General features: G+C 31.5%; 2 protein-coding genes across 2 annotated transcripts; both read left to right on the top strand.

Annotated features, from left to right (window-relative positions):
- Positions 1–3,693: 3,693 nt before the first annotated feature.
- On the top strand, positions 3,694–4,978 carry LOC131605789 (uncharacterized). The gene is made up of 2 exons (XM_058878099.1): positions 3,694–4,596; positions 4,826–4,978. The coding sequence occupies exons 1-2, from the start codon at positions 3,694–3,696 to the stop codon at positions 4,976–4,978; spliced, it is 1,056 nt and encodes a 351-aa protein (XP_058734082.1).
- Positions 4,979–12,032: 7,054 nt separating this feature from the next.
- LOC131603337 (pentatricopeptide repeat-containing protein At5g46460, mitochondrial) lies at positions 12,033–15,274 on the top strand. The gene has a single exon (XM_058875630.1). The coding sequence runs from the start codon at positions 12,196–12,198 to the stop codon at positions 14,323–14,325; it is 2,130 nt and encodes a 709-aa protein (XP_058731613.1). The 5' UTR covers positions 12,033–12,195; the 3' UTR covers positions 14,326–15,274.
- Positions 15,275–24,887: the final 9,613 nt, after the last annotated feature.

The raw sequence follows: 24,887 nt of genomic DNA on the forward strand, positions 1-24,887 counted from the left end.
TTGACAATCATACTTAACAAATTAATATTGTCTTGTTCTACATCATGTCAATAACTAACTAATCTATCTTTTTCACTCTATAAAAACCAACTTGTTCATATTTTATTAATTTTTGACAGTCACAGAGAAATTATTCTAACCACTCAATGCTTTCCTCACCTCCATTTATTACCTTTGTCTTTTTCATCCATTCCCTTCTCCATTCCATACAGAAATAAAGATATTTTTGTATATTTAGATGGAGTTGAAACTTCAAAGTGTAGTCTCAAGTCACAATCTTGTGTATGGAGTTGTAAGAACTTTTGTTGATGTGAAAAAGTCCGTGTGAATAGCTATACCTGATGATATCATAGAGCTAAACAACAATTTTGTAATTAGTGCTAGTGATTCTGTAGGGCTGTTTGATGAACTCAACTAACAGGTTTATCTGAACTTGTGTCTCTTTCTATCTGCTGCAAACCACACTTTGTTTTGAAATGTAGTTTTCATCATGTACTTAGAAGAAAAATGGCTTTGTGTTGAGGCTTATTTTTCATGAATGATAGACTGCAGATACATTGACAATAACTTGCATGCATGCCAATAAATATATATATTTGTTTCTTTACCGTATTTTATTAAAAATATTTCCAAATGAAAAAAAAATAGAGGCATTAAGCTAGAGATGTTTCTCCTAGAAGAGAAATAACAGTGAAGGATTTCATTTTGAAAAGAACAGAAGAGAAGCTAGGAAGCCGTCAATTTTTGAATATACTTGTATATCACATCATGAAATAATCCTTATTTTCTTCGATGATTTGGTTAGTCATTGAAACATGCTTTGGCAGTCATTAAACTCTTGTATATTTTCACCTACTAACCTATCATGTACTTGATGTAGGATCTTAACATGCTTTGGTTAGGCCTTTTTGTTCCACTGTATTTAATTCTATCAATTTTTCTTACTTACAAGTAATCAACCTTGTCAAATTATTTTCTGTTCTTGGATCACATTACATGCTCATATATTGGACTGACTCTAATATTTTGTTAGAGATATTTTGTAAGGAGTTAAACCTTTCGAAAATCTTATGTTTTTACTTAATAACTTCAGCTTTTTGAGTAGCTGTTCCATCACATTTTCTCGTTTGTTCTGTTAAAATGGAAATCTACAAGCATAATTCTCCCCTTCTAATGTAAGTCTGTTCATGTGAATATGTTGCTATTGTATGGGCATCTGTAGATACTGGTGTTAATGAAGTTCAATAGAGCAACCAATAACATTTTTTTGCTGGATACATCTTTCACAAAATCCAATGTAGGATTCGGGTTATGCTTCATGCAAATTCTTTCACAAATTCTTACTGTTTTTTGAGAGAGTTTGCTTGGTTTTGTTGTTTCAATGGCCATTTTCAGAAAGTGAATGAAGTAGAGAAGTAGTAGTGGTGGTGGTGGTGGTGATGGTGATGGTGGAAGTGAGAAGTAGGAGTGATGTTGTTCTAATGGCCATGTCATCAAGTAGCTTTTGCCACATCACCAATTAAATCAAAGCCCAGTCAGCAAATATGGTAAAAGGGTTTGGTAAATCCAGGTTTTAGATTTTATAAGGGGCATTTAATAAAAAAAAAACTTCAGGGGGCGTAAACTAAAACTCGCTATATTGGCAGGGGGGTGAAGTATATTAAACCCAATAAATATATCCCATATTTACAAAGCATTTTTATAAACAAATTAATTGGTGATTTGATTCCAATCAAATCAAACAAAAACTAAAAGAATAAATACACACTCATTAGATATTAGATTTCTCATTCTGCATAATCTCTCTCATTATATATTAGATTTATCATTCTGCATAATCTCTCAGTTTCAACTAGTAACAAACTCGTGCATACGCACGAGTTCTGTTTGGTTACGTGAATTTGGATACATCATTTATTTTGAATAAAAATGTTAAAAAAGAAAAAAAAAATAGATAAATAATTAATTATTTCGTATATAAAAATATTTAAATCAATAATAGATTTTTTTTCCGTGTATCATTTTTGGATTAAAAATATTTAATCATAAATACCATTTCTCGTATATAAAAATATTTAGATCAATAATAGATTTTTTTCCGTATACAGACATCATTTTTGTTTAGGTATCATTTACAAAAATATTTGTATCAATAGTAAATTTTGAATATAAAAATATTTAGATCAATAATAAATTTTATCCCGTATACCATTTTTGAATAAAAAATATTTGGGTCATAAATACCATTTTTCGAAAATAATAGATTTTTTTTCGTATACAAGTATTATTTTTGTTTAGGTATCATTTACAAAATTATTTGGATCAATATTAAATTTTCGTATATTAAAATATTTAGATCAATAATATGTTGTTACCCGTATACCATTTTTGGATAAAAAATATTTGATCATAAATACCATTTCTCATATATTAAAATATTTAGGTCAATAATATATTTTTTTCCCGTATACCATTTTTGTATCAAAAATATTTAGGTATTATTTACAAAAATATTTGGATCAATAGTAAATTTCATATATAAAAATAATTACATCAATAGTAGATTTTTTCCCGTATACCATTTTTGAAAAAAAATATTTGGATCATAAATAACATTTTTCATAAATAATAATACAAATATTATTTTTATTTAGGTATCATTTACAAAAATATTTGGAAAAATATTAAATTTTCGTATAAAAAAATATTTAGATCAATAATTGAGTTTTTTCCGTTTACCATTTTTGGATAAAAATATTTGATAATAAATACCATTTCTCGTATATAAAAATATTTAGAATAATAATAGATTTTTTTCCCGCATACATACCTCATTTTTGTTTAGCATTTACAAAAATAATTGGATCAATAGTAAATTTCGTATATAAAAATATTTAGATCAATAGTAGATTATTTTCCCGTATACCATTTTGGAATAAAAATATATGGATCATAAATATCATTTTTGGTAAATAATAGATTTTTTTCATATACAAATATTATTTTTGTTTTGGTGTCATTTACAAAAATATTTGGATCAATATCAAATTTTCGTATATAAAAATATTTAGATCAATAATAAATTTTTTGGCCTATTCCATTTTTGAATAAAAAATAATTAGATCATAAATAACATTTTTCGTATATAAAATTATTTAAATCAATAATAGATTTTTTTCCGTATAGAAACTTCAATTTTGTTTAGGTATCATTTACAAAAATATTTGGATCAATAGTAAATTTCGGATATAAAAATATTTAGATCAATAGTAGATTTTTTCCCTTATATCATTTTTGAATAAAAAATATTTGGATCATAAATAGCATTTTTCGTAAATAATAGATTTTTTCCATATACAAATATTATTTTTATTTAGCTATCATTTACAAAAATATTTGGATCAATATTAAATTTTTCGTATATAAAAATGTTTAGATCAATAATAGATTTTTTGAATAAATTTTTCTGGTATATTATTTTTTACTAAAAAATATTTCGATCATAAATATCATTTTTCGTATATAAAAAAATATATATCAATAATAGATTTTTTTTGTGGAAGAAAGAATTGAGAAAGTGATGAAAGAAAAAAAATAGAGAATGAAGATAGATTTGAAAAGTTTGATAAAATATATGAGTTGTATTATATTAATAATAAAATTAAGAACTTATTCGCTGTTACCTCTTATTGGATGCAAATCTTCCCAATTCCGCAAAAGGTTCTGAATCATATAGAGGCGTTGTGTCGAGGTTTTCTCTTGAGTGGTAAAAGTGGTAGCACGAGGAAAGCTCCCGTTGCATGGGATACGGTTTGTCGACCGACGGGAGCTGGAGGCCTCAATCTTATATCTCTGAAAGCTTGGAATCTTGCTACTATTGGAAAATTATTATGGAATTTACAAGCTAAAGCGGACAAGCTATGGGTGCGGTGGCTGAATGCTTACTACATCAAGAATAACGAAGTCATGGCATGGCAGGTGAAAGCAAGCTGTTCATGGACTGTGAAAAAAATGATGAAATGTCGAGATGATATTAAGGATATGCAGTATTGGCAGGATGTTTTACAAGGTAAACAGTTCAAAACTAAATTACTTTATATTGCCATACGGGGTACGATGAACAAGGTTGAGTGGCGACACATGATAATGCATAATTTGGCCCGACCACGAGCTATTTTCCTTTTGTGGTTGGTACTGCATGGTAAACTGTCTACTAAGGACAGACTGTTAAAATTTGGGATTAGCGTGAATCCGACGTGTGAATTTTGCAATAATTTGGAGAGCATTCACCACCTCTTCTTTGAATGTAGCCATGTCCATATGGTTTGGAAAGGTATTTTGGAGTGGATGGGAGTGCACAGAAGCCCGCATGGTTGGAATGAGGAGAGGGTTTGGATAATGTCCGAAACACATAAAAAAGGATGGCTGTGTCAGCTTCTGAAAATTGCTTGTGCTGAAACAATTTATGAAGTGTGGAAGAGTCGAAATGAGAAGATTTTCTCCCAAAAGGATATTGACCGAAATTTATTAGGAAAGATTATTGATATTATTGTAGCTAGAGGTATTAAGAATAGTAAGATTAGATCTCACATTGATGTGAGTACTAATAGAATTATTAGATAGCCGGGATCCTTGCGATCGGCGTGTACTTCATTGTTTTTGGTTTTAATAAAGATATGCTTTTTGACCAAAAAAAAAATTAAGAACTTTATGGTGCAAAGACCAAAAAACCACAATTTTAATGTGGTGGCAAAAAATCAAATAAGGGTATTTTTATTTTTCCACAACTATTAATTTTCTTATATTATAGATTACTTTTTTTCAGCCGTTTATTTCACTGGTTGCCCACCACCGTCCTATATGCATTGAAACCAAATCACTATCCATTTCAATTGAGAGAAGAGTAGAAGATTATAACTCAATTGATATAACAAGCTATGTTTGTTACCCAGGTGCACAAATATCTGAGATGTTATAATATTCTAACAAATAGAAGAAACTGCATTCAAGAAGTAGTGAGAATATATTACAAACAATTCATCGGAAGTAATGATCAAGTAGAATTAATTTCATAAAATTATGATCAATCTCACCTTAATTTAAGCATTAAGTAAGGGAAATTAACAATCCATATATTTATAATATATCTCTCATCTGCACATAATTTGATTCATCATTCTTTAAATCATTCTTTAAATAACTGGAAAACATAAAAGGGCCAATAGAGTAATCATTTCAAATTATGAGAATATTTTATTGAGTGGATAACAAATTTGTATCAACTTTCTTTCTTTCCTTAAATATTATCAATTATCCTACTAAATGTTGTCTCATCTTTTTCAATTACTGAACAATTGCACGCCTAAAAATAAACCAAAACCGTAGTGATGAACACAAAAGAAGGTTAACAAATTTCACTAACAATTTCATTCAAGAAAAAACTAATCAAGAATCAGACTACAAGATAGAAAATAACTACAACTTGTTGAAATGTTAAAATTAACGGAGTGAGTTTACTGAAAGATGATTGAGGCGCTATTGAGAAATGTGAATATCCCAAAGCAGAGACTTGTGGTATGAGAAACTTCAACTTTGCTACAAACAAAAATAATTTAAAAAAAAAAATCAAAACTTTCTTAAACCACATCACAATTTCAATAGTACTAATCTCTCTACAGTGAAGCAAAAAACCCTAAATTTCAAAATGCAAGAGTTAGATCAGTGGAAGGAACAAATCAACCATACAGGTTTGATATGAAAATTTAAAAAATTATAAAAGCACCATGAAAAAGAAAAAAAATAAAAAATATGGTTTGATTCAAAAGTATCAAACACGATTTACCTTTGATTCAAAATTTATTTGCAAGAATTTCAAATCAAACGAAACTGGACGATAATGGAACAAAATCTATTGATGAAAAATAAAAGAGGAATAGAAAAAGAAGAATAAAATGTTTATATAATCTATGAAATTTGAATCAACTATGCAATTTAAATCGATTTAAATAATAACAAAAATTGAAGAAGATGATAACCCATTTACCACAACATAGTTTTCAAAGAATTGGAAACACAAGTAATTAAACATGAGAAGTGAAGAAGATAAATTAGATAGATGAACTGCGAACCTGTTTTTGCAAAAAAAAAAACGTGAAGAATTCTGGAAGTGGGATGGAAGAGGAAACAATTGATTATTTAGATGCATGAAAGAAAAGATTTAGGGAATAAATAATAAATGAAAGAGCAAAAGAAGGAATCATAAGGGAAGTGTAAAAGGTTTATGAGTGTTTCCAATGCAATCTATACATTGGAATTAGGTTTTGGACTATCAGTATTAGGCTCTATTTGGTAAGACATGTTTTCGAGCTTATAACTTATGTCTTATGTCTTATAAGCTCATATGATAATTTAGACTCGTTTGGTAACGGTCTTTTCATCGCGAGCTTATAGCTTATTTCACTATCTTATAGCTTATTTTTCAGACGCTATTTCAAATAGCGTTATAAATTATGTCTTATAGCTTATTATTTTTTCTTCCTTTTTTGTCCTTATTATTTTAATTAAAATCCATTTTTAACCCTTATAATTTATTTTAATTTAAAATAAAATAATTATATGTTAAATATCTTTTAGGTCATTTTATATTTATAAGTTAATTGAACCGCTAATTTTACCAAACAATTCAATTAGCTTATAAGCTATCAGTTTCAATCATCCGCTATAAGTTATAAGCCATCAGTCATCAGTCATAAACTATAAGCTATCAGCTAGCTTATCAGTCAACCACTATTTTTACCAAACAGACCCCATAATGGTTGCTAAGTTATGATTCCAATGGTATTATTTATTATTTGAAGGATTATTTATTTAAATATTGTGTAGTAATGATTAATTAATGCAAATGACGATTAAGGGTATAAATTAATGGAATTTAAATGGGGTAATTAGGATAATTAAGTAATTATGGTAGTATAAAACTTTCTTATATTGTTATTAGATTAAATTTTAGAGATTTTTTTATGGATCATGAATTAACAAATGGGTCATGAAGAAACAAACAAATAAGCATAAAAAACATGAAAATATTGTTACCTACCAATGGGGTCATGAGTATCTTCTTCCAAACACACATGAGATATGAGCATATTTGGAATGTTGTTAAGATCAATACTATCTAAATATTGAGATTTAAATCAAGTAGATTAGACACTATATTTACATTTTTGTTGTTGAACATATTCTTCATCTTCATTGAAATAACATTGGGATCAAAGTGATTTAAAGCCATTTTAATATCATAATATGTGGTGGAGTTAGTCTAAATTTATAGGAAGAAGATTAACAAAAAAAAATTAGAGGAAAATATGTGGTGAAGTACATTGAAATATTTAGAGGGAAATTTGAAAAAAACATGGAATGAAGAGTCCTAGAAAATTGGTTTAGATAGTTAATGAAATATTGGAGGAAAAAAATTAACCATATCCTAATTTTGTTGAAAGAAGGGAAAAAAATGGTGGATTTTAGTTTGAGAGGAGAAAAACAAGGGATGATGAGTAAAAAAATAGTATAATGACTTTATTCACGGGAAAGAAAATAATAATGTGAATTTTTTTTTTTTTATATTTTAAAATAAAAAGTTTTTTTTATTAATGGTGATAAATTAGAAAACACAATATATATTTATTTGGTCTATATTTCAAATTATGATATGGTCTAGTAATTCAGGATAATAAAGTGAATTTTATTTTTTCATTTTAAAATAAAATTTTTTTTATCAATGTGATAAGTGGAGAGACACAAATATTTTTCAGGGATGAAATAAGTGTAGTTTAAATATTTCATCATCAAATCATAATGATTTATTTCTAAAAAAATGAGATTTTTAATTTAAGTTTAAAAAGGACAATATTGGAATATTTTTATAATATATTAACAAAATTAGGAAAAATTAAAGATTTTCTTGATATATGTAAAAAGACTTAAGACACTTATAATAAAATACCGAGGAAGTAATTCATTAATTCAATCTATAGACAAAATGTGGCTCTGCATCATTGTATATGCACGATGGTGGTGACCGGAAGTCCTGGGAACTCAATTTTAACTCTACATCTGGAACATCAACAATGTTGTTAGAAGGTACTTATATGTTTATAGCTAATATCTTTATAGCTAATACTGAATTGACATTTTTTATGTCTAATATATCAGAAAAAAGTTAGAGATTTATATAACTTGTTTGGTTTGATTTTACTTGCGGGTTAAGGACGGCTTATGGCAATGCATCTAGAGTCGTTGTGTTGTTATTTTTTCTTTGAATATGATGAGAAAATACTTTTGAACACGATAAAATACTTCTTTGTTTTGAACACCGTAATAGAGAGGCTTACGGTAGGTGGGATTCTATGGCGTGTAGTCCTCCTAGCACCAGCATATGATTGTGTTTTGATGGGCTCTTATCTCTCGAATGAATTTTTTTATTACAGTCTATGAATTACAGGCTCATTTACAAAACTGTACCTTTTTAATGGTTTATTTGCTTTATCACTTTGTTATTCTCTATCTATCATGTTTATTGTTCTAATCACTATTACGCATGCTTCTACTTTAATCAGCAAGAGTAGTCACTTAAGATTTAGGGAAAAAAAATTCAAATTCAATTTGGAATTTTGGTTTTAATTCAAACATTTCATTTCACTCAAAGCCACATTTTAATCTTAATGGATTTTCCAACCAATATTCAAATTCAAGTTAATTTGATAAAATCTTTTTTAAGTCAAATTCAAGTGCACGTTAAAAATTGGTAAGCCATATTTTCAAGTTGAATTTCAAGAGACTTTTCTCAAAGCCAAATTCAAGCTCAAAGTTAAAGTAGTAAGGTTGTTTTCTAAGCCACGTTCAAGTTATATTGTCAATACCTTTTCAAGCCATTTCAAGTTGATTTCTTAAAGCTATTTTTGAACCAACCCAATTGCAAGACAAAATTATGCAGCATGTCTCATGTTATTGGGCATTTTGTTGGGACCACAACCATAATTCACGTTGCATTGCAGTAAAACAGAAAAGTTAACTTCAAATTCACAAGTTTCAATTGCATTTCATTTCAACTTACATTACAACAAGCACACATTTACCATTTGAATTTGATCAAGTTACAATCCAAGGGCTCAAATCCAAAGTTCACAAGGATTACACACTCAGTCATACGGATCACCCCAAGTTTCTCCTCTAATTCTAACAACTATTTTCCTCCTATTTCTGACAAATTTCCTTCTAAACCTTTCATCCATGGCCACATGGCTCTTCTACCACCATTAGATGCTTTGACTTTATTCTAACCAACACTCTGCCAATACCTTCAAATTTGATCCTATGGCCTGTGATGCGTTTTAGCAATGATCAAATCAAAATCAACTCATTTTAATTAGATATCTCCATGCACCCTCACACGGCCTTACTTTCAGTCAACCCTTGACTCCATGCATTCCTTTGTCTTGGGCGCAACTCTTTTCTATTGCCAGCCTCCTTCTTTGAAACAACACCTTTTATTTTATTTTACTTTATTTAAATATTTTTATTTTAGTTAATTAAAATAATGGATTAATTTTCTGTTAATTAGTTAGTTTTGTTAATAAAATTTAATTAACCCCGATTATTTGATGGAATTAATTTTTAATCAATTAGTATTGATAATTAACTCTAATTAGCATAATTAGTTGATTTAATCAATTTTAATTGATTAATTTTGCTAACTAAAATGTCATTCCACTTGATTAGTTTAATTAAATTAATTAAGTACTTGACCACTCAAATTAATCACTTTCAAAAATAAAACGTTTGATCAACATGGAGCAAACAAATGCAAATCAAAGTTCTTTTCCCGTCTAATAAAAAACATTTCAATTTTTTTCTTAAATAATTTGGTTGAGAAAAGGGTTGTTTGACGTATATTTCTTTTATCCTCGAATATTTTTTTCATAAAGAATGTTCGTCAATCTTTCAAATATATTTCTTAATAATTTGGTTGAGAGAAGGGTTGTTTAACGTATGTCTCTCTTGTCCTCGAATATTTGGATTTCTAACGTATGTCTTATTTTTCGAATGCTCGTCAACCTTTCAACAATCTTTCTTAATAACTTGGTTGAGAGAATGGTTGTTTTATGTATGTCTCACTTTTCCATGAATATTAGGATTACTAACGTATGTCTTATTTTTCGAATATTCGTCAATCTTTAAAAAAAAAATTTAATAACTTGGTCTAGAAGAAAGCACAACATAGTTAGAGATTATATCTTTAAAGAAAGTGTAATAGTGGATCATGTATGCACTGATGAAAATTTAGCAGATCCTTTGACGAAAGGATTAGTTAGAGAGAAAGTCCATAATACATCTAAGAAGATGAGACTAATGCCTATAGAGAAATGATTTGCTCATGATGGCAACCCAACCAAATAGACCAGAGATTCCAAGAAATAGGTTCAATGGATAATAACAAATTGTGAGTAATATGAAGTGATCATGCTAGTGTGAATAAGAGAAACATGAATCCTAAAGGGATAAGAAGATGAGACAATAAAAAATCTTAATGAGATTTATACTCAGTATGAAGGGAGATCTATACTCTGTATGAGAAAGTACCTAACTACATGAGTACTCTTGATAGACTCACCTATGTGATTGTGAAACTTAGGTCGGTTCCCATGGAACTTTGAGGCAGAATTTTTAGAACCTTCACTAAACTGGGATACATGTGTAGGACCATTAAAGCACAAACTATTAGAATACACCTTAAGAAAAGGTTGTGTGTGGGTTTAATGTCTGAGATAAAGTTCAAGACAATTGTGTCCCTTTTGTTGAATCAGAATCCTACTTGCTACGCAAAGGTTCAAGTCGTAGACACCGTTGCTTATGCACAATCTTAAAAATATTTAGCATTCTTAGTGAAAATCACTTTTTTAAATTCAAGTGAGGGATTGTTGGAAATCAATGAATGAAGAATTAGAAGGAGTTGGTGACATTAAGTTGGCAATAAATGAGCACAAGTATGACCTAGTGTGTATGAAGGTGAATTCGAAAACGTTCATTAAAGTCCCACGTGGGAGGGATAACATACTTTAGTAGTGTTTATATATTTCAAGTTGGCAAATTGGATTGGACCCTAAGGGATACTCAATTTTGTGGTTGTGTGAGAAAACACTACCATAAAACATTACACACGCGTTGCGCCGCCGCCGTCGTCCGGTCAACCGACTTAGTTCGGTCCAGTCTTGGGTCTGGACTTTAATCTAATAATTTTTAGTACTCGAAATGATGAAAATTTATTTAATATTATTATTTAATATTAATTAATTTAATAAACGTGTGTGACGTAAATTAATTATTATTCATTAATTAATGGTCTGATGTTATTCAAATTAATTATTAAGTAACTATGGTAACTCTAAAGTTAACCTAAATTTTGACCATGTTTTACCTTGCAGCATGTCTTTACTCTTCCTTGCTAACCAAATTCCTTATCGGCTAGTTTTAGACCGATCCACTCCACTTCCCCCCGCATTCTCTCGTCAAATTTTTGGCTATAACTAAAGACTTTCTCTTCTCGTGTTTTTCACTCCAGATTTTCGAATATGAAATCTCTATTCTCTCTCTCGTCTTCATTTTTTCTTAAATTTTCTTTTATGTTTTCGAGTGGCTTGTCTACACCATTAACAATTGATTCTTGCCATAAACTATGAGTGGTTTTAACACATTATCGTCTGGCCTTTGTGTAATATGAGTGTGTAATTATAGACCGATTATCTATCGTGTAACTAGTAGTAATTATACAATAGAACTTGAGTGTTTTACCTTAGAGACCACACAGTAGTTCAACTACTTTATATAATTTTATACGTGCCGTAAATTGTCTTATAGAAAACGACTCAGTCCATGACTTGATAATTTCTTTATTCGCTGAATTTTTTTCAAAACCGTAAAACAATATGGTATCTTTATAAGTACAATCCACCATTTGAAGAAAGAGCATCAGAGAAGAAGAAGAAGAGAATATCAAATCATTACATCAACCAACCAAAGTGAATAAGGGTAAATGTTGCATCATGTGCTAATGTATCATACATGATAAGTTCGCACAAAAAAGAAAATAACACTAGAGTAAATGAATGACTGGTCTTATTGAGTCAAATAATTTCCTTCATGCCAAAGAAACCACAATTTTCAATTCCACCCATCTTCACAACAACTCAACCAACCAACTCAAAATGTCGTACACCACCCTTTACCACTCTTATTCAAAACCCCAAAACCTCTTCAACTTCCTTAAACTCCACATTCTTAAACCACCTTAAAAACCAAAGACTAGATTCTGCCCGTACAGTCTTCAACAAAATCCCTTCCCCTCATGTCTCTCTCTACACCAGAATGCTCCTCGCTTATGCTCACAATCACAATCTCCCACAAGCAATCAATCTCTTCAACCAAATCCCGTCAAACACCAAAGACACAATCTCATGGAACTCCATTATCAAAGCGTCAGTCCTCTGTGGTGATTTCATCACTGCCGTTAAACTGTTCGATGAAATGCCGCACAGAAACTCAATCTCATGGACAACAATAATCCACGGCTTTTTATCCGTTGGAAGAGTTGTTGATGCTGAAACATTCTTCCGTGCAATGCCAAGTGCTGACAAAGACGTTGCCACGTGGAATGCTATGATTAATGGTTATTGTAATAACGGTAGAGTTAACGATGCTCTCCGGTTGTTCAGTCAAATGCCTTCCCGTGATGTTATTTCCTGGACTTCAATGATTGCTGGGTTGGATCGTAATGGAAAGAGTTATCAAGCGCTGGTTTTATTACAGAACATGGTGGGCTGTTCTGGTGTTGAAATCTCTTCGACTACTTTGGTGTGTGGGTTGACGGCTGCTGCTAAAATTTTGGATTTTAACACGGGTATTCAGATTCATTGTCGTATGTTCAAGTTTGGTTATTGTCATGGTTTTGATGAGTTTGTATCGGCTTCGCTTGTTACTTTTTACGCATGTTGTAAGAGAGTGGGTGATGCTTGTAAGGTATTTCGTGAGATTGTTTGTAAGAATGTGGTGGTTTGGACTGCTCTTTTGACTGGGTATTGTTTGAATGAGAAGCATGTTGAGGCATTGGAGGTTTTTGGTGACATGATGAGATTTTGTGTGGTGCCTAATGAGTCTTCGTTTACTAGTGCTTTGAATTCGTGTGTTGGGTTGGAGGATCTTGAGAAGGGGAGAGTGATTCATGCTGTGGCAGTTAAGATGGGTTTGGAACATGGGGTCTATGTGGGGAATTCTCTTGTTGTTATGTATAGTAAATGTGGTTATATCGGTGATGCATTGTGTGTGTTCAATGGGATTGGTGAGAAAAATGTTGTGTCTTGGAATTCTGTGATTGTTGGTTGTGCTCAGCATGGATGTGGAATATGGTCTTTGGCACTTTTTAAACAAATGTTGATGAAAGGTGTTGAGTCTGATGAGATCACATTGACTGGTTTGCTTTCTGCTTGTAGCAGGTCCGGGATGTTACAGAAGGCGAGGTGTATTTTTGGGTACTTCGGTCGGAAAAGATCGATGAAGCTGACGATTGAGCACTATGCTTGTATGATAGATGTGCTTGGTCGGTATGGAGAGGTAGAGGAAGCAGAAGCGCTGGCGATGAGCATGCCGTTGGAAGCAAACTCTATGGTATGGCTTGTTTTGCTGAGTGCCTGCAGGATGCATTCTAATTTGGGTGTTGCAGAAAGAGCTGCAAAACGGATATTTGAAATGGAGCCTGATTGTAGTGCTGCCTATGTGTTGCTATCAAACTTGTATGCATCTTCGAGAAGATGGTCGGAAGTGGCAAGAATTAGGAGGAAAATGAAGCATAATGGAGTTGTAAAACAACCCGGTTCAAGTTGGATAACCTTAAAAGGACTAAGGCATGAATTTCTGTCTGCAGATAGGTCCCATCCACTTACTGAGAAAATCTATGAGAAGCTAGAGTGGTTAGGAGTAAAATTAAAAGAACTGGGTTATGTTCCTGATCAACAATTTGCCTTGCATGATGTTGAAATTGAGCAAACCGAAGAAATGCTGTCTTACCATAGTGAAAGGCTTGCAATTGTATTTGGGTTGCTTAGCACTGTGAAAGGAAGTACAATAACCATAATGAAAAATCTACGTGTATGTGGGGATTGTCATAATGCAATAAAGCTTATGGCAAAGGTTGTTGACAGGGAGATCGTGGTCAGGGATTCTAGCCGCTTTCATCACTTTAAGAATGGCACATGTTCTTGTGGGGATTATTGGTAGAACATTTTGCTTATTCATTAATTTGTTCGTTAGACAGTCTGCGAGAGCTTACACTGAAATTACTGAGGAAGGAAAATGATTTGAATATGAGTGAAAATTTTATACACTGCAGATCCTTGATAAAGAAGAAAAAGTGAAAAGTTTGGTATGACAATGACACATTTCATTGTCATTATAATCTGTTAAACTAAGATAAAACTCTTAATAATGGAAGGAGCAAACGGAACATTCTGCGAGGAGTAGATGGTTCAAGACGAGAAGCGTGTACAAGAGTCGTCATCACCAATAAGAATAGAATCTGTTAGTTTTCCGTGATATGAAGCACAAGAAATCATGTTTCATATATAGCAAGATCTATGAGAGAATGTGCAGCTATCTGGCTACTCAAAACAATTGGAGGATTTAGAATGTTGAACATGAACTGCATTAAATGGCATTCTTATACATTTTTCAAACTGGTAATTTGAAACGGAGCTGGATCCTCTAACTTTTTTGCGGGAACTGCACCTGACTTTCCCTCTCTCTCTCTCTAACATTACAATCTATCTCATTTGGTTTTCCCTCCCTTTATTCATCTTTTTTCACCTCTCTCTTAAGAAAAATGCCTAAAGTTAGAGAAAGTTAGTGAACACAAAGTTAGAGGATCCATTTCCATTTGAAACGGGTTCTGTTTCTTTCGGTATCAAGTGTAGCACAGAGATTTTATTATGCAATCAGAAGCATTAATTACATTAAAAACATGATAGAATAAATATACAACTTACACAATATTCTTATACTAGTGTTATTTAAATATCAAGACATCTCTTTTATTTTATTTTTTTAGCATTAAAGAGACCTAAACTCAGCAAAAAAAAACTACCAATACACCATCTTAGGGGTAGTTACACCTTTGACATCATCCTTTAATATTCTCGAAATAACATTCGGTGTCGCGTAAAAAATAATCACTCTGAATCAAGAGTGCAGTCAATATTTGCTAAGGTGTCAACACATTTATTAGATTCTCAAAAAACATGTTCCACCTCCACAATCTCATATTCTTCGGATCATCTATGAATCTATTTAACCAAGGTCAACCCTTCACTCTTTTTTGAGCTTCCTTTCTCCAAAGCATGACCTTTATCAATTGATCTCAATCCTAAGCAACCCTAACCTTTTTATGATTTTAAGGCCTTCAAAAACGCCCGGCAATTCTGCCATGAAAAGACTGCAATGACCCAATAATTTTGCAAAACCTCAACCACTTTCCTCTCTCGTATCGGGTTACTCCCCCAGAACCAGCTACATTCTTATCCTTGCATACACAGATGCATTCATTTTCACCTTATTTCGGAAGGGAGGCTTCCAACTAACCATTCTAATCGATTTAAATCTATCCATGATAGCATTATTCAAACTCTTTGCTTCACCAGACTCTTTGCTTCATCATACTCATTTCTCCTCTGTGAGATATACCTTTCTCATCTGTGAGATATACGGTCCCGGACCATACAGCCTCAAGAACGACTCATTGTGTTCCTCTTTGTTTCGCCATGTCGACAACGCATGACATCCCAAAGCCCAATAGTCATTTCCCTTGATATTGTCCTTACTCTCTCCGGAACATTGAGTCTCCATATCATCCTCCATCCATTATCTATAAGCTCTTCATCAACATTTTCCAAATACCGATACATTTCATTAACAAATAAAACACCATCCTTTGCTCCTTCCACGTTGAATTCATCATTACCTAAATACTCATGTTCACCGAAAAACTTATTTGTTACTACTAGTATCTTATTATTTATTTTTCTATTGAACATGCGACATTTTAGAAAATGGTTTATTACTTCTACCAATTATCAAAACTGTAGAATATGATGTTCTTGTGTTAGATTACTACAATAAATTTTAAGAATAACGACACATCGCATGCGAAAGTTACAATCTAAGCGCCTTAACTACATCTTTGCGACATTTTTAAGTTGATTTTTTGTCAACCACGGTCGTCTCAAATCCTTATTGTTTCCCTATTAATTTCGATTTGAATTAGGTTTGTTCCAATTCTTCAATTTTGAATTTTTTTTCCTTCTTGTTTATAGTTTTTAGATTCTTTTTGACAAAAAAAAACTCATTTGAGTTTGAATTTTCTCTCATTTCTTGATTCCGCTTTTCATTAACTTTGGTTCATTTTCATTAAATTTTTTGCATATTCGCCTTGAATATGTTATTCTTACCATTGCTAGACTGAAAAGTGTGATTTAAACTCATTTGATTCAAATCTTTTAGACACCATTCTCACCAAGGTAAGTATTTTTTTTTTTTTTTTTTGTTAATTTGTAATAGGTTGTATGAGTTTAGGTTGAAATTAGAATAATTGATTGATTATTCTATTTATCGACATATATAAGGCATGCAGATCATGTGCCTTTGGGCATGTCTCTAGTATGTCATGATTTTAGGTTGAAATTAGAATAAGTTCCATGGTTTTGTTAAATATTATAATGTTTTAATTATGAATATGTGCTAATTCCATGGTTTTAGACAGTGGCTATAATTACATAACCCTACAGTACTGGTTCTAATGTGTTTTGATTTTGGATATTGATTAATTGATTCTACTATACATTAATATTAATTTGAAGGTCTGAATTGGGACCTATTTGCATATGTTATTGGTTGTAATATGTTATTGTTTCTCAATAATGAACCATAAATCATTAAACTTAATAAGAATATGTATATAGTCTATTGTTGCATTATTTATTACATGTCATTGCCATATGTCCAATTAAATGATGAACATTCTACCAATCTGCATGTGGTGCAGGACCAGATAAGTAGCTTGTTGTAGAATGTTTCTAGGAATTAAGATTTTTGTATCTTCAATATAAAAAATGTCGGTGATTTTAGTATCATCAATGTATTTTGGTAGTAATGTGATTTACTATAGACCAATGCAATTATGCGTTAAGTTTGAAACGAGTTAGGGTAGTGTGAGTGCACGCTCGTCGAGCCAAATGTGTAATTGAATATGAATAATAGAAACGGGGTTCCAAGGGGCGTAGCCCCTGGCGGGATGCGGGGCAGCGCCCCGTCGGGGTCCAAGGGGCAGAGCCCCTGGCGGAGTGCGGGGCAGCGCCCTGCCGGGGTCCAAGGGGCAGCGCCCCGTTCGAAAAATTCGTTTGAATGGTTGCACCCTTTCCCAACCGACATAACAATTCGTTTGAATAGTTGCACCCTTTCCAACTGACATAACTGTTTTCCGAAAAGGTGTGTCTGTTCGTTTTCTGTTATTGGTCTCTTATATAAGGAGTCTTTTGGTCTCGATTTTGGGACACGAAATTACATACTTCTTCTCTACATTCTGATTTGTTCTCTATTGTCAAAAACAGATTGTTCTTCAAGAATTATCCCCGCGAAGATTTCGTAAACCCAGACAAAAATAGGATCGAAATACTTTGTTCGGAAAGTGAACGAACACGATTCTATATTTCTAAAAAAAAAAAAAATGTGAATAATGGGTACATATATTGCCTATGGAAGTTCCATTCTTCCACAAGATATGGTTTCTATTGTATTAGGTTTGAAGTCAACATTGGATTTGGTGTTTTGTACATGACTTGAAGTGGTTGGAGAAGGTAGTTCATCAAAAGCATGTAATGATTCATATGTGTTAGGAGAAAATGATGGTTGCATTTAATCAAATAACAAAACAAGGTGAGTAACTATTTAAGTACATATAAAAATATCATGTTGTATGTCTTACCTTATTATTTGAGTACATATAAAAAATGTCATGTTGTATGTCTCACCTTATTGTTAGTTGAGGTGGAAGGATAACATGTTATTCAAAACATGTATGACTCACTTAACAATTTTTTTTTAAAGGCACTAAGTGCATTGTCACACTATACAAACTCTTACTCCTCTCCTTTATTACTAGTTTTGAAAATGTTCAATTATATTGAAACCTCTAAACCACATAGGAAGATGATTCCTTTATTAGTAATGTTCATAATATTCAATCTTTAAAAAAAACATGATTCCAAATTTTTTATTAACACTCTCTTATACATATGATAGATGTAAGCGCTATTAATTTTTTAGTAAACTTATTTTATTAATGTACGAGTGTTTTTTTTTACCAATTATTTATTTAAGAAAGTTAAATACATAAAATATCTCAATATTGTCATTTTGTAATTAACAAATCTTTAAAATCTAACATAGTAAAATTCTCTCATTATTTGCATGTCATAATTAATATATCTTAAATTCTTAATTGTCACATCATCATTACTTTTGTCTTCAAAGTCAACTTTTTTTCCTATCTTCACAAATTTTATATATATATATATATATATATATATATATATATATATATATATATATATATATATATATATATATATATATATATATATATATATATATATATAAATAAAAGGAGGGTTATATTAATTACTTATTATTTTTAACTATTAGATTGGAGTTAATATAACCCTCCTCTCTATATATATGGGGACGTATCAAATAAGAACTTTGATTATTATAAGAATGAGAACTTTTAATAACAATCGTACGATTTAAAATCAATGCTCAGATATGCATTTATGTGATATGTATTTAAATCAGAATCTATCTATTAATTATTGTCTTTTAAAATTTGAGTGAAATCTGAGGCATTGATTTTAAATCGTACTGTTATTATTAAAAGTTCTCAGTTCTCATAATAACCAAAGTTCTCATTTGATATGTCTCATATATATATATATATATGGACAATCATTATCTTATAAATCGGTTTAAGATACCAAGAAGCAACAATTATGGTTTCGCGGAAACCATTTTCCCACAATTGCACTTGCCTACCAAAATATCACGTAAGAACTTCAAATATATAGTAATATTTTTTCCTTTAAGTAATATCCTACTATTTTTGTTATGTTTACAAAAACAATTGAGTGTGATTTTCTGCTCTTAGTTACAATCTTATGTCTTAATATATATACCTTTTCAGTTAATGCTTTATTGAGTGCCTTTTGTCCAACCTCATCCGGAACATTGACATCGGCCCAACCTATCCACCTTGCCTCAAACTCCTTCACCCCTTTGTTTATATACAATATCGAAAAAAGAAGACATACATATTAAAACCATAAGTAAAGAACATAAAAAGAAACTATGAATCGCGACACAGACACGCATACACGACACCAGTGATAATCACATATCACTGTTGTTGTGTCTGTGTCTCTAAGCACGGACACGACATAACACAGATGTAGACATATCTTTTTTCAGAGGTATCGGTGCTACATAAAAAACGAATGAATAGGGAGATTGATGATACATACCTAGGATAGCACTAACAAGGCCACCTGCACTAATCTCTAAAGACCAACTATCTTCACCTTTTCTAATAGCCGACACGGGCAATCTATTAGCCACAACCAAAAGCCTCTGTCTCTTATTATTACTATCATACTTTCCAACAACATCTTCTCCTTCTTGTTGTCTTCTCTCACTTATTGACGACGAAGATGATACTTTCTCAACATCATCTTTCTCACGATGATCCTGCTCCAAGCTCTCATTGTTTTCACTTCCTCTTTTTCTCAACTCTCTATCTCTCAATAGTCTTTCTACACGTCCCGGTATATGATTTGAATCACCGTTGTATTTATCACTCCCTGGCATATAATATACCTACAAGTATGAATAGAGAAGTTAATATTAGTAACACCTGTTGAATAGGGTGTGTTGAGAGAGAAAAGTTTACATGCAAAAACTGAGTGACTTTGGAAATCAGCGAAGAGTTAAGGGAAGACAGGTGTGTCCTCAAAAAAAGGAACTCAACTGACTGGTTTAGGTTTAGTGAGTCAATTTTCTGAAAAGTGTTACGGCACAAACTTAATAGGTGGATTCTTGTGAGAGAGAGACTTTCATATGAGTTGCAACCTTTTAAACTGTCATTCATCCCATTGCAAATTAAATCCTTATATTGTACGCATACTTGATTCGCCTTTTATTATATGGTTTTATTGCATTCAAAAATTTAATGTCACTTTAATTTTTGGCAAATTAAGATAAACTTAGAATTAAAAAAAAAAAAGAGGTTAAATTACAGTTTTAGTTCCCGTATTTTGGCCAACTCATGAAATCAGCCCCCTATTTATTTTTTAAACAGTTTTGGTCCCCATGTCCATTTTTCATTCAAAAAACGTTGTTGTGTACTATTTTTTAGATACGTAGCATACTTTTATTGACTTGGAGTGAGAAATATTAATTATTGACGACATGTTCTTCATTTAATCGTCTTCTCTAAACGTCTTATTTTTCTCTCAGCTTGATCGTTCATCTCTTCATTCTCTAAAAAACGCTCTATACGTTCTCTCTCGTTCAAAAAGTATGCCACAAATACATAAAACTGAAAAATCAGCATTTTTTGACGAAAAATAGATATGAGGGACCAAAAATGTTTAAAAAATAAATAGGGGATTGATTTCGTGAATTGGCCAAAATAAGGGGACCAAAACTGTAATTTAGCCTTACTTTAATTAGGTTAATTAGCTGCTTAATTCAAGGGTTGATTGATATTTTAATTAATTGTAAATTTTATATTAATCAATATTTAAACAGTTATTTAGATCTAGTATTAGGATATGATATAACTTGTATCTCTCTATTAGGATATATGATATAATTTGTACTCTCTGATCACAATTATAAATAAAATAGTTATTTTTATACGGATTAAAAAAGTTAATTAAATTTTTTATTTATTTCATGTACAATCATATTAAAAATTCTAATAATACTTTTAAGTTTTTATGCATTTCCAAATTCTAATTAATTTTCTTGATTTCATGTACATCATATATTTGAATCCTGGTTTTTGATTATTTAAACCATATTATTTTATCAATAGTTTATTGGAGCATTGTGTCATGGCAATTTGAATCATACCTTTAGTTAATTCCAATTACACAACAAGATCATTCTTGAAAAAGTTTCTAGTACATGTAATTTGAATCACATTTTAAAATCACTTGAAAAAGTATATGGTGTATGTGATTTAATTCATGCGTGATTTTTCAAGTAAGTATTTAGGGTAAAGATTTGAATCTCTTAATACGAATATTGATTCACATTTAAATTATTTACTCATATTTGAGGACAATCATTATCTTATATTCAATGATTCAAGCTAATGCACAAACAACCACCTTAAACATGTATGCTGAGATTAGGAGCTTAAAAATCTTACTTGACGACGAACCGCAAGATTTCTAAGCTCCCAATCTCAGCATACTTAGTTGATGATGTTGGGGCATTGTTACATCTATGAGCTCCACCACCGGAGGCTGGGTTAGTACCACATGTTTGAGGTGGTTGTTTGTGCATTAGCTTGAATCATTGTTCAATTCGATGTGTTTGATCCGGTCATATGGTGAATCTTTTGAGAGAACTAAGACCTAGAATGAGAAGAGGAGTTGAAATAAGTGAGGGTAGGTGTTCGATTTTGGGATTTGGTCGAGCTCCGTCGCCTCCGACGCGGTGGAGCGATTTCCGGCGAAGCTTGAGAGAGTCATGAGAGAGAATGACTGATTGATAGGAGATACGATGAATGGTCATCAACTAAACCATAATTCCCCTTTGTTTGTTTCTTTTTAATCTTTCTTTTAATCGAATTTAAATTAAGGATAGTTGAAATCTGATTAAAGAAACATCATGTTGGGCCTTCTTACCATACGTACCCCCTGAGGCCCATACAACATCCTTTTTGCAAAAAAACAAAAAACGCCCCTTTGGGCTCACTTCTGGGCCTCAACGCCATTTGCATAGGACCAAACCCCCAATTTCAGGCCTGAACCCCCTATTTCACTCTCTATTTTCCCATTCATTTTTAGATTCTAAAAACAATAAAATCATAATTTTTCTAGGTAGGTTTTAGGTGATTTTTTAAGAGTTTATTTTCTAGTTTCTTTTAGGAATTTCAACATAAAAAACTCATGAAAATATTAATCATTTTTTAGGTCGATTTTCCACCTAATTTTGAATTGTTTCTTATATGCTTTTATACCAATTTCAATGTGATTGTGATGCTTATTTTTTGAGTGATTTGTGACTTGTAATTGAATGTTTCCTTAGGTTATTTTAGGTCAATTAAATTGAGTGCTTTGCTAGATTAATTGGACTAAAATATAGTTTTTTAGATCTTTAACCAAAACCTTTTGTATGATAATTTTAGGTAGCATTCCCCATATTCTAAAACCCTAACATTTAGGTAGAATTAACAATATTAGGATAGAATTTTCCATCTCACTTTCTCTTCTTTTCTTTTCTCTTTCAAATTGCAAAACATATAATAAATAACGATGTGAATCATACTACTACGAGCCTTAAGTAATGAAAAGGAGTGAGCGGGAGTAGTCCCTAACTTACTCCTCTTTCATTCATAGACTTTTGTATGGTTCATATCGCAACTTCTTCCCTTAAAAAATACACAATGAAACACATAAAATACCTGATAAATATTGATGAGAACCATGCATTCACTTGCTTTACACAATGGAGAGAAACGAGCGGGTGCAGACTCTAACTTGTTTCTCTTCCATTCACACACTTTCACATGGTTCAAATCTCAAACTTAAATAAAGAAGAAAGGTGGTGAGCGTCCTGGTAGTGGGATTCGTTCATCATTTATCCACATCAAAAAATACAAACCAATTCATTTTCTTTTGCTTTTAAGAACATGTTAATTCCTTTCCACGGTTAGGTGTGTAAGTCTCATAAGGTCGAGTAGCAGTGGAATGCGAAATTAGCATCGTTCATCTAAAAACACAAAACAAACAGAAATTGTTGAGCCGAACTATGTCGCTTTGATTCCTCAAAAAGGATATGTAGACATCAAGTCGCGGGGCTTGAACGAGCACAATTTTTTAAATATTCTTTCTTTTCCCCGTGTTTTCTTTTCTCTCTTTCTGCATGCATTCCCTTAGCATTAGACTCCTAGATTACACCCTTTGATTAGAAACAAACAAAAGTGGATCTCGTCGAGTACGACGGACGTGAGAGGTGATAATCTCTTCCTCTCGCATAACCGACTTCCGTACCCTTTTCTCTGGTCGTAAGACCTTGTTCTTGTTAGGCTTTATGATATTCCTTTCTCTTTGTGAGATAAATATATTAGTAGTGACTCTGGTTATTTTTTCGATTCATAAAAAGGTATTTTTTGAAATTTTATAATGATATTACAAAAAAGTATCTTGTGAGGATCAAACCTTGGACTAGGAAAAACATCACTTGACCGCACCTTTAAACCATTGTCAAGTTATTGAAACAAAATATAAATATACACATATTTCATTATAATTTGTATACCTAAATCCTAAAATTTAGAAAATTTTAAAATATTTGGGGTGGCCTTGTCATGTTGTAACTCCACCACTGCATCAAACTTCTAATTAGATATTGTTTCATCAATCTCAAAGACAAACCGAGATTCTTTGACAAATCTATATTCAAATTGTAAGTTCTAGTTTCTAATGGGGTATGTTAGAAATATTGTCAGTTAAGATATGACAACTGGCGATTACATAATAATGAAATCATGATAATACATTATGAATTTCTAATGGTTCTAACTTACGATCCAATTCATGATGGTGTACATTGCACATAATATTAGATTTTCAAATACTTTTCGCCATATAATACCCACACAACCTAAAATGAAATCAACATCTCTTTGATTTGGTGCCATCACTTTTCAACTTTCTATTAGCTTCTTTATATTCAACTACACCAAAACCTAACTTAAAAACTTTGAAACATATTCGTTTACACGTATGATGATCATGTAACGTAAATGTATGTTTAGCGATAAAACATTTCCTAATATCAACATTAGAAAGATTGGGTTAAGTAACACCCAGTTCACAAACTTCACTACTAGAAAAACTATTTATTATCACAACGATTTCACCTCACATAGGAAAAAATTGAAGTATAATCCCTAGATGTGTCATTTTTTTTCTTGAAAAAATATACAATATATTTTGTTGGTTTTTTTGAAAATCGAGGGGTAAACTAATTCAGTGTACATGTTTCAAATCCCAACAACTTTAGATTATGTTTTTAATTCATTAAAAGTGACGCCTTCCGGAATATTTTATTTTTAATCTAAAAATACGCCATAATTCGCCTCGGTTTTGTTTTCCAATCGATGTGAATTTGTTTCTCTGATATATCGCTTCAGCTTGTATTTACTTCCTCCAATGAATGAGTGAAATAGTTTGATTTTGCACCAATTATGATTTTATCTTCTATCTCTATTCTCACGCTTATACATGCTTGAAAATAATTGACAAAGTCTCAAGATTCTCTCTAAAAATTTTTTATGCATAATCATACATCCGCGTTCATCTGCATGCATACATTTTTAAACAAACAACTCATTTCACCTTTTCTTGTCCTCGGAAATACTGAACTGGCGAACCTTCAAATTGATTCCCTGACATACATACGAGACTATAGCTAACAGAAGAAAGAAGATGGAAAATATCAAG

Source organism: Vicia villosa, linkage group LG5 (genome assembly GCF_029867415.1).
Source record: "Vicia villosa cultivar HV-30 ecotype Madison, WI linkage group LG5, Vvil1.0, whole genome shotgun sequence".
Classification (NCBI taxonomy): Eukaryota; Viridiplantae; Streptophyta; class Magnoliopsida; order Fabales; family Fabaceae; genus Vicia; species Vicia villosa.

Coding starts and splice junctions, on each gene's coding strand:
- LOC131603337 (XM_058875630.1), top strand. CDS start 12,196: ATGCCAAAGAAACCACAATTTTCAATTCCACCCATCTTCACAACAACT.
- LOC131605789 (XM_058878099.1), top strand. CDS start 3,694: ATGCAAATCTTCCCAATTCCGCAAAAGGTTCTGAATCATATAGAGGCG. Junction 4,597..4,825: donor AGATTAGATCTCACATTGAT/GTGAGTACTAAT, acceptor ACTTTTTTTCAG/CCGTTTATTTCACTGGTTGC.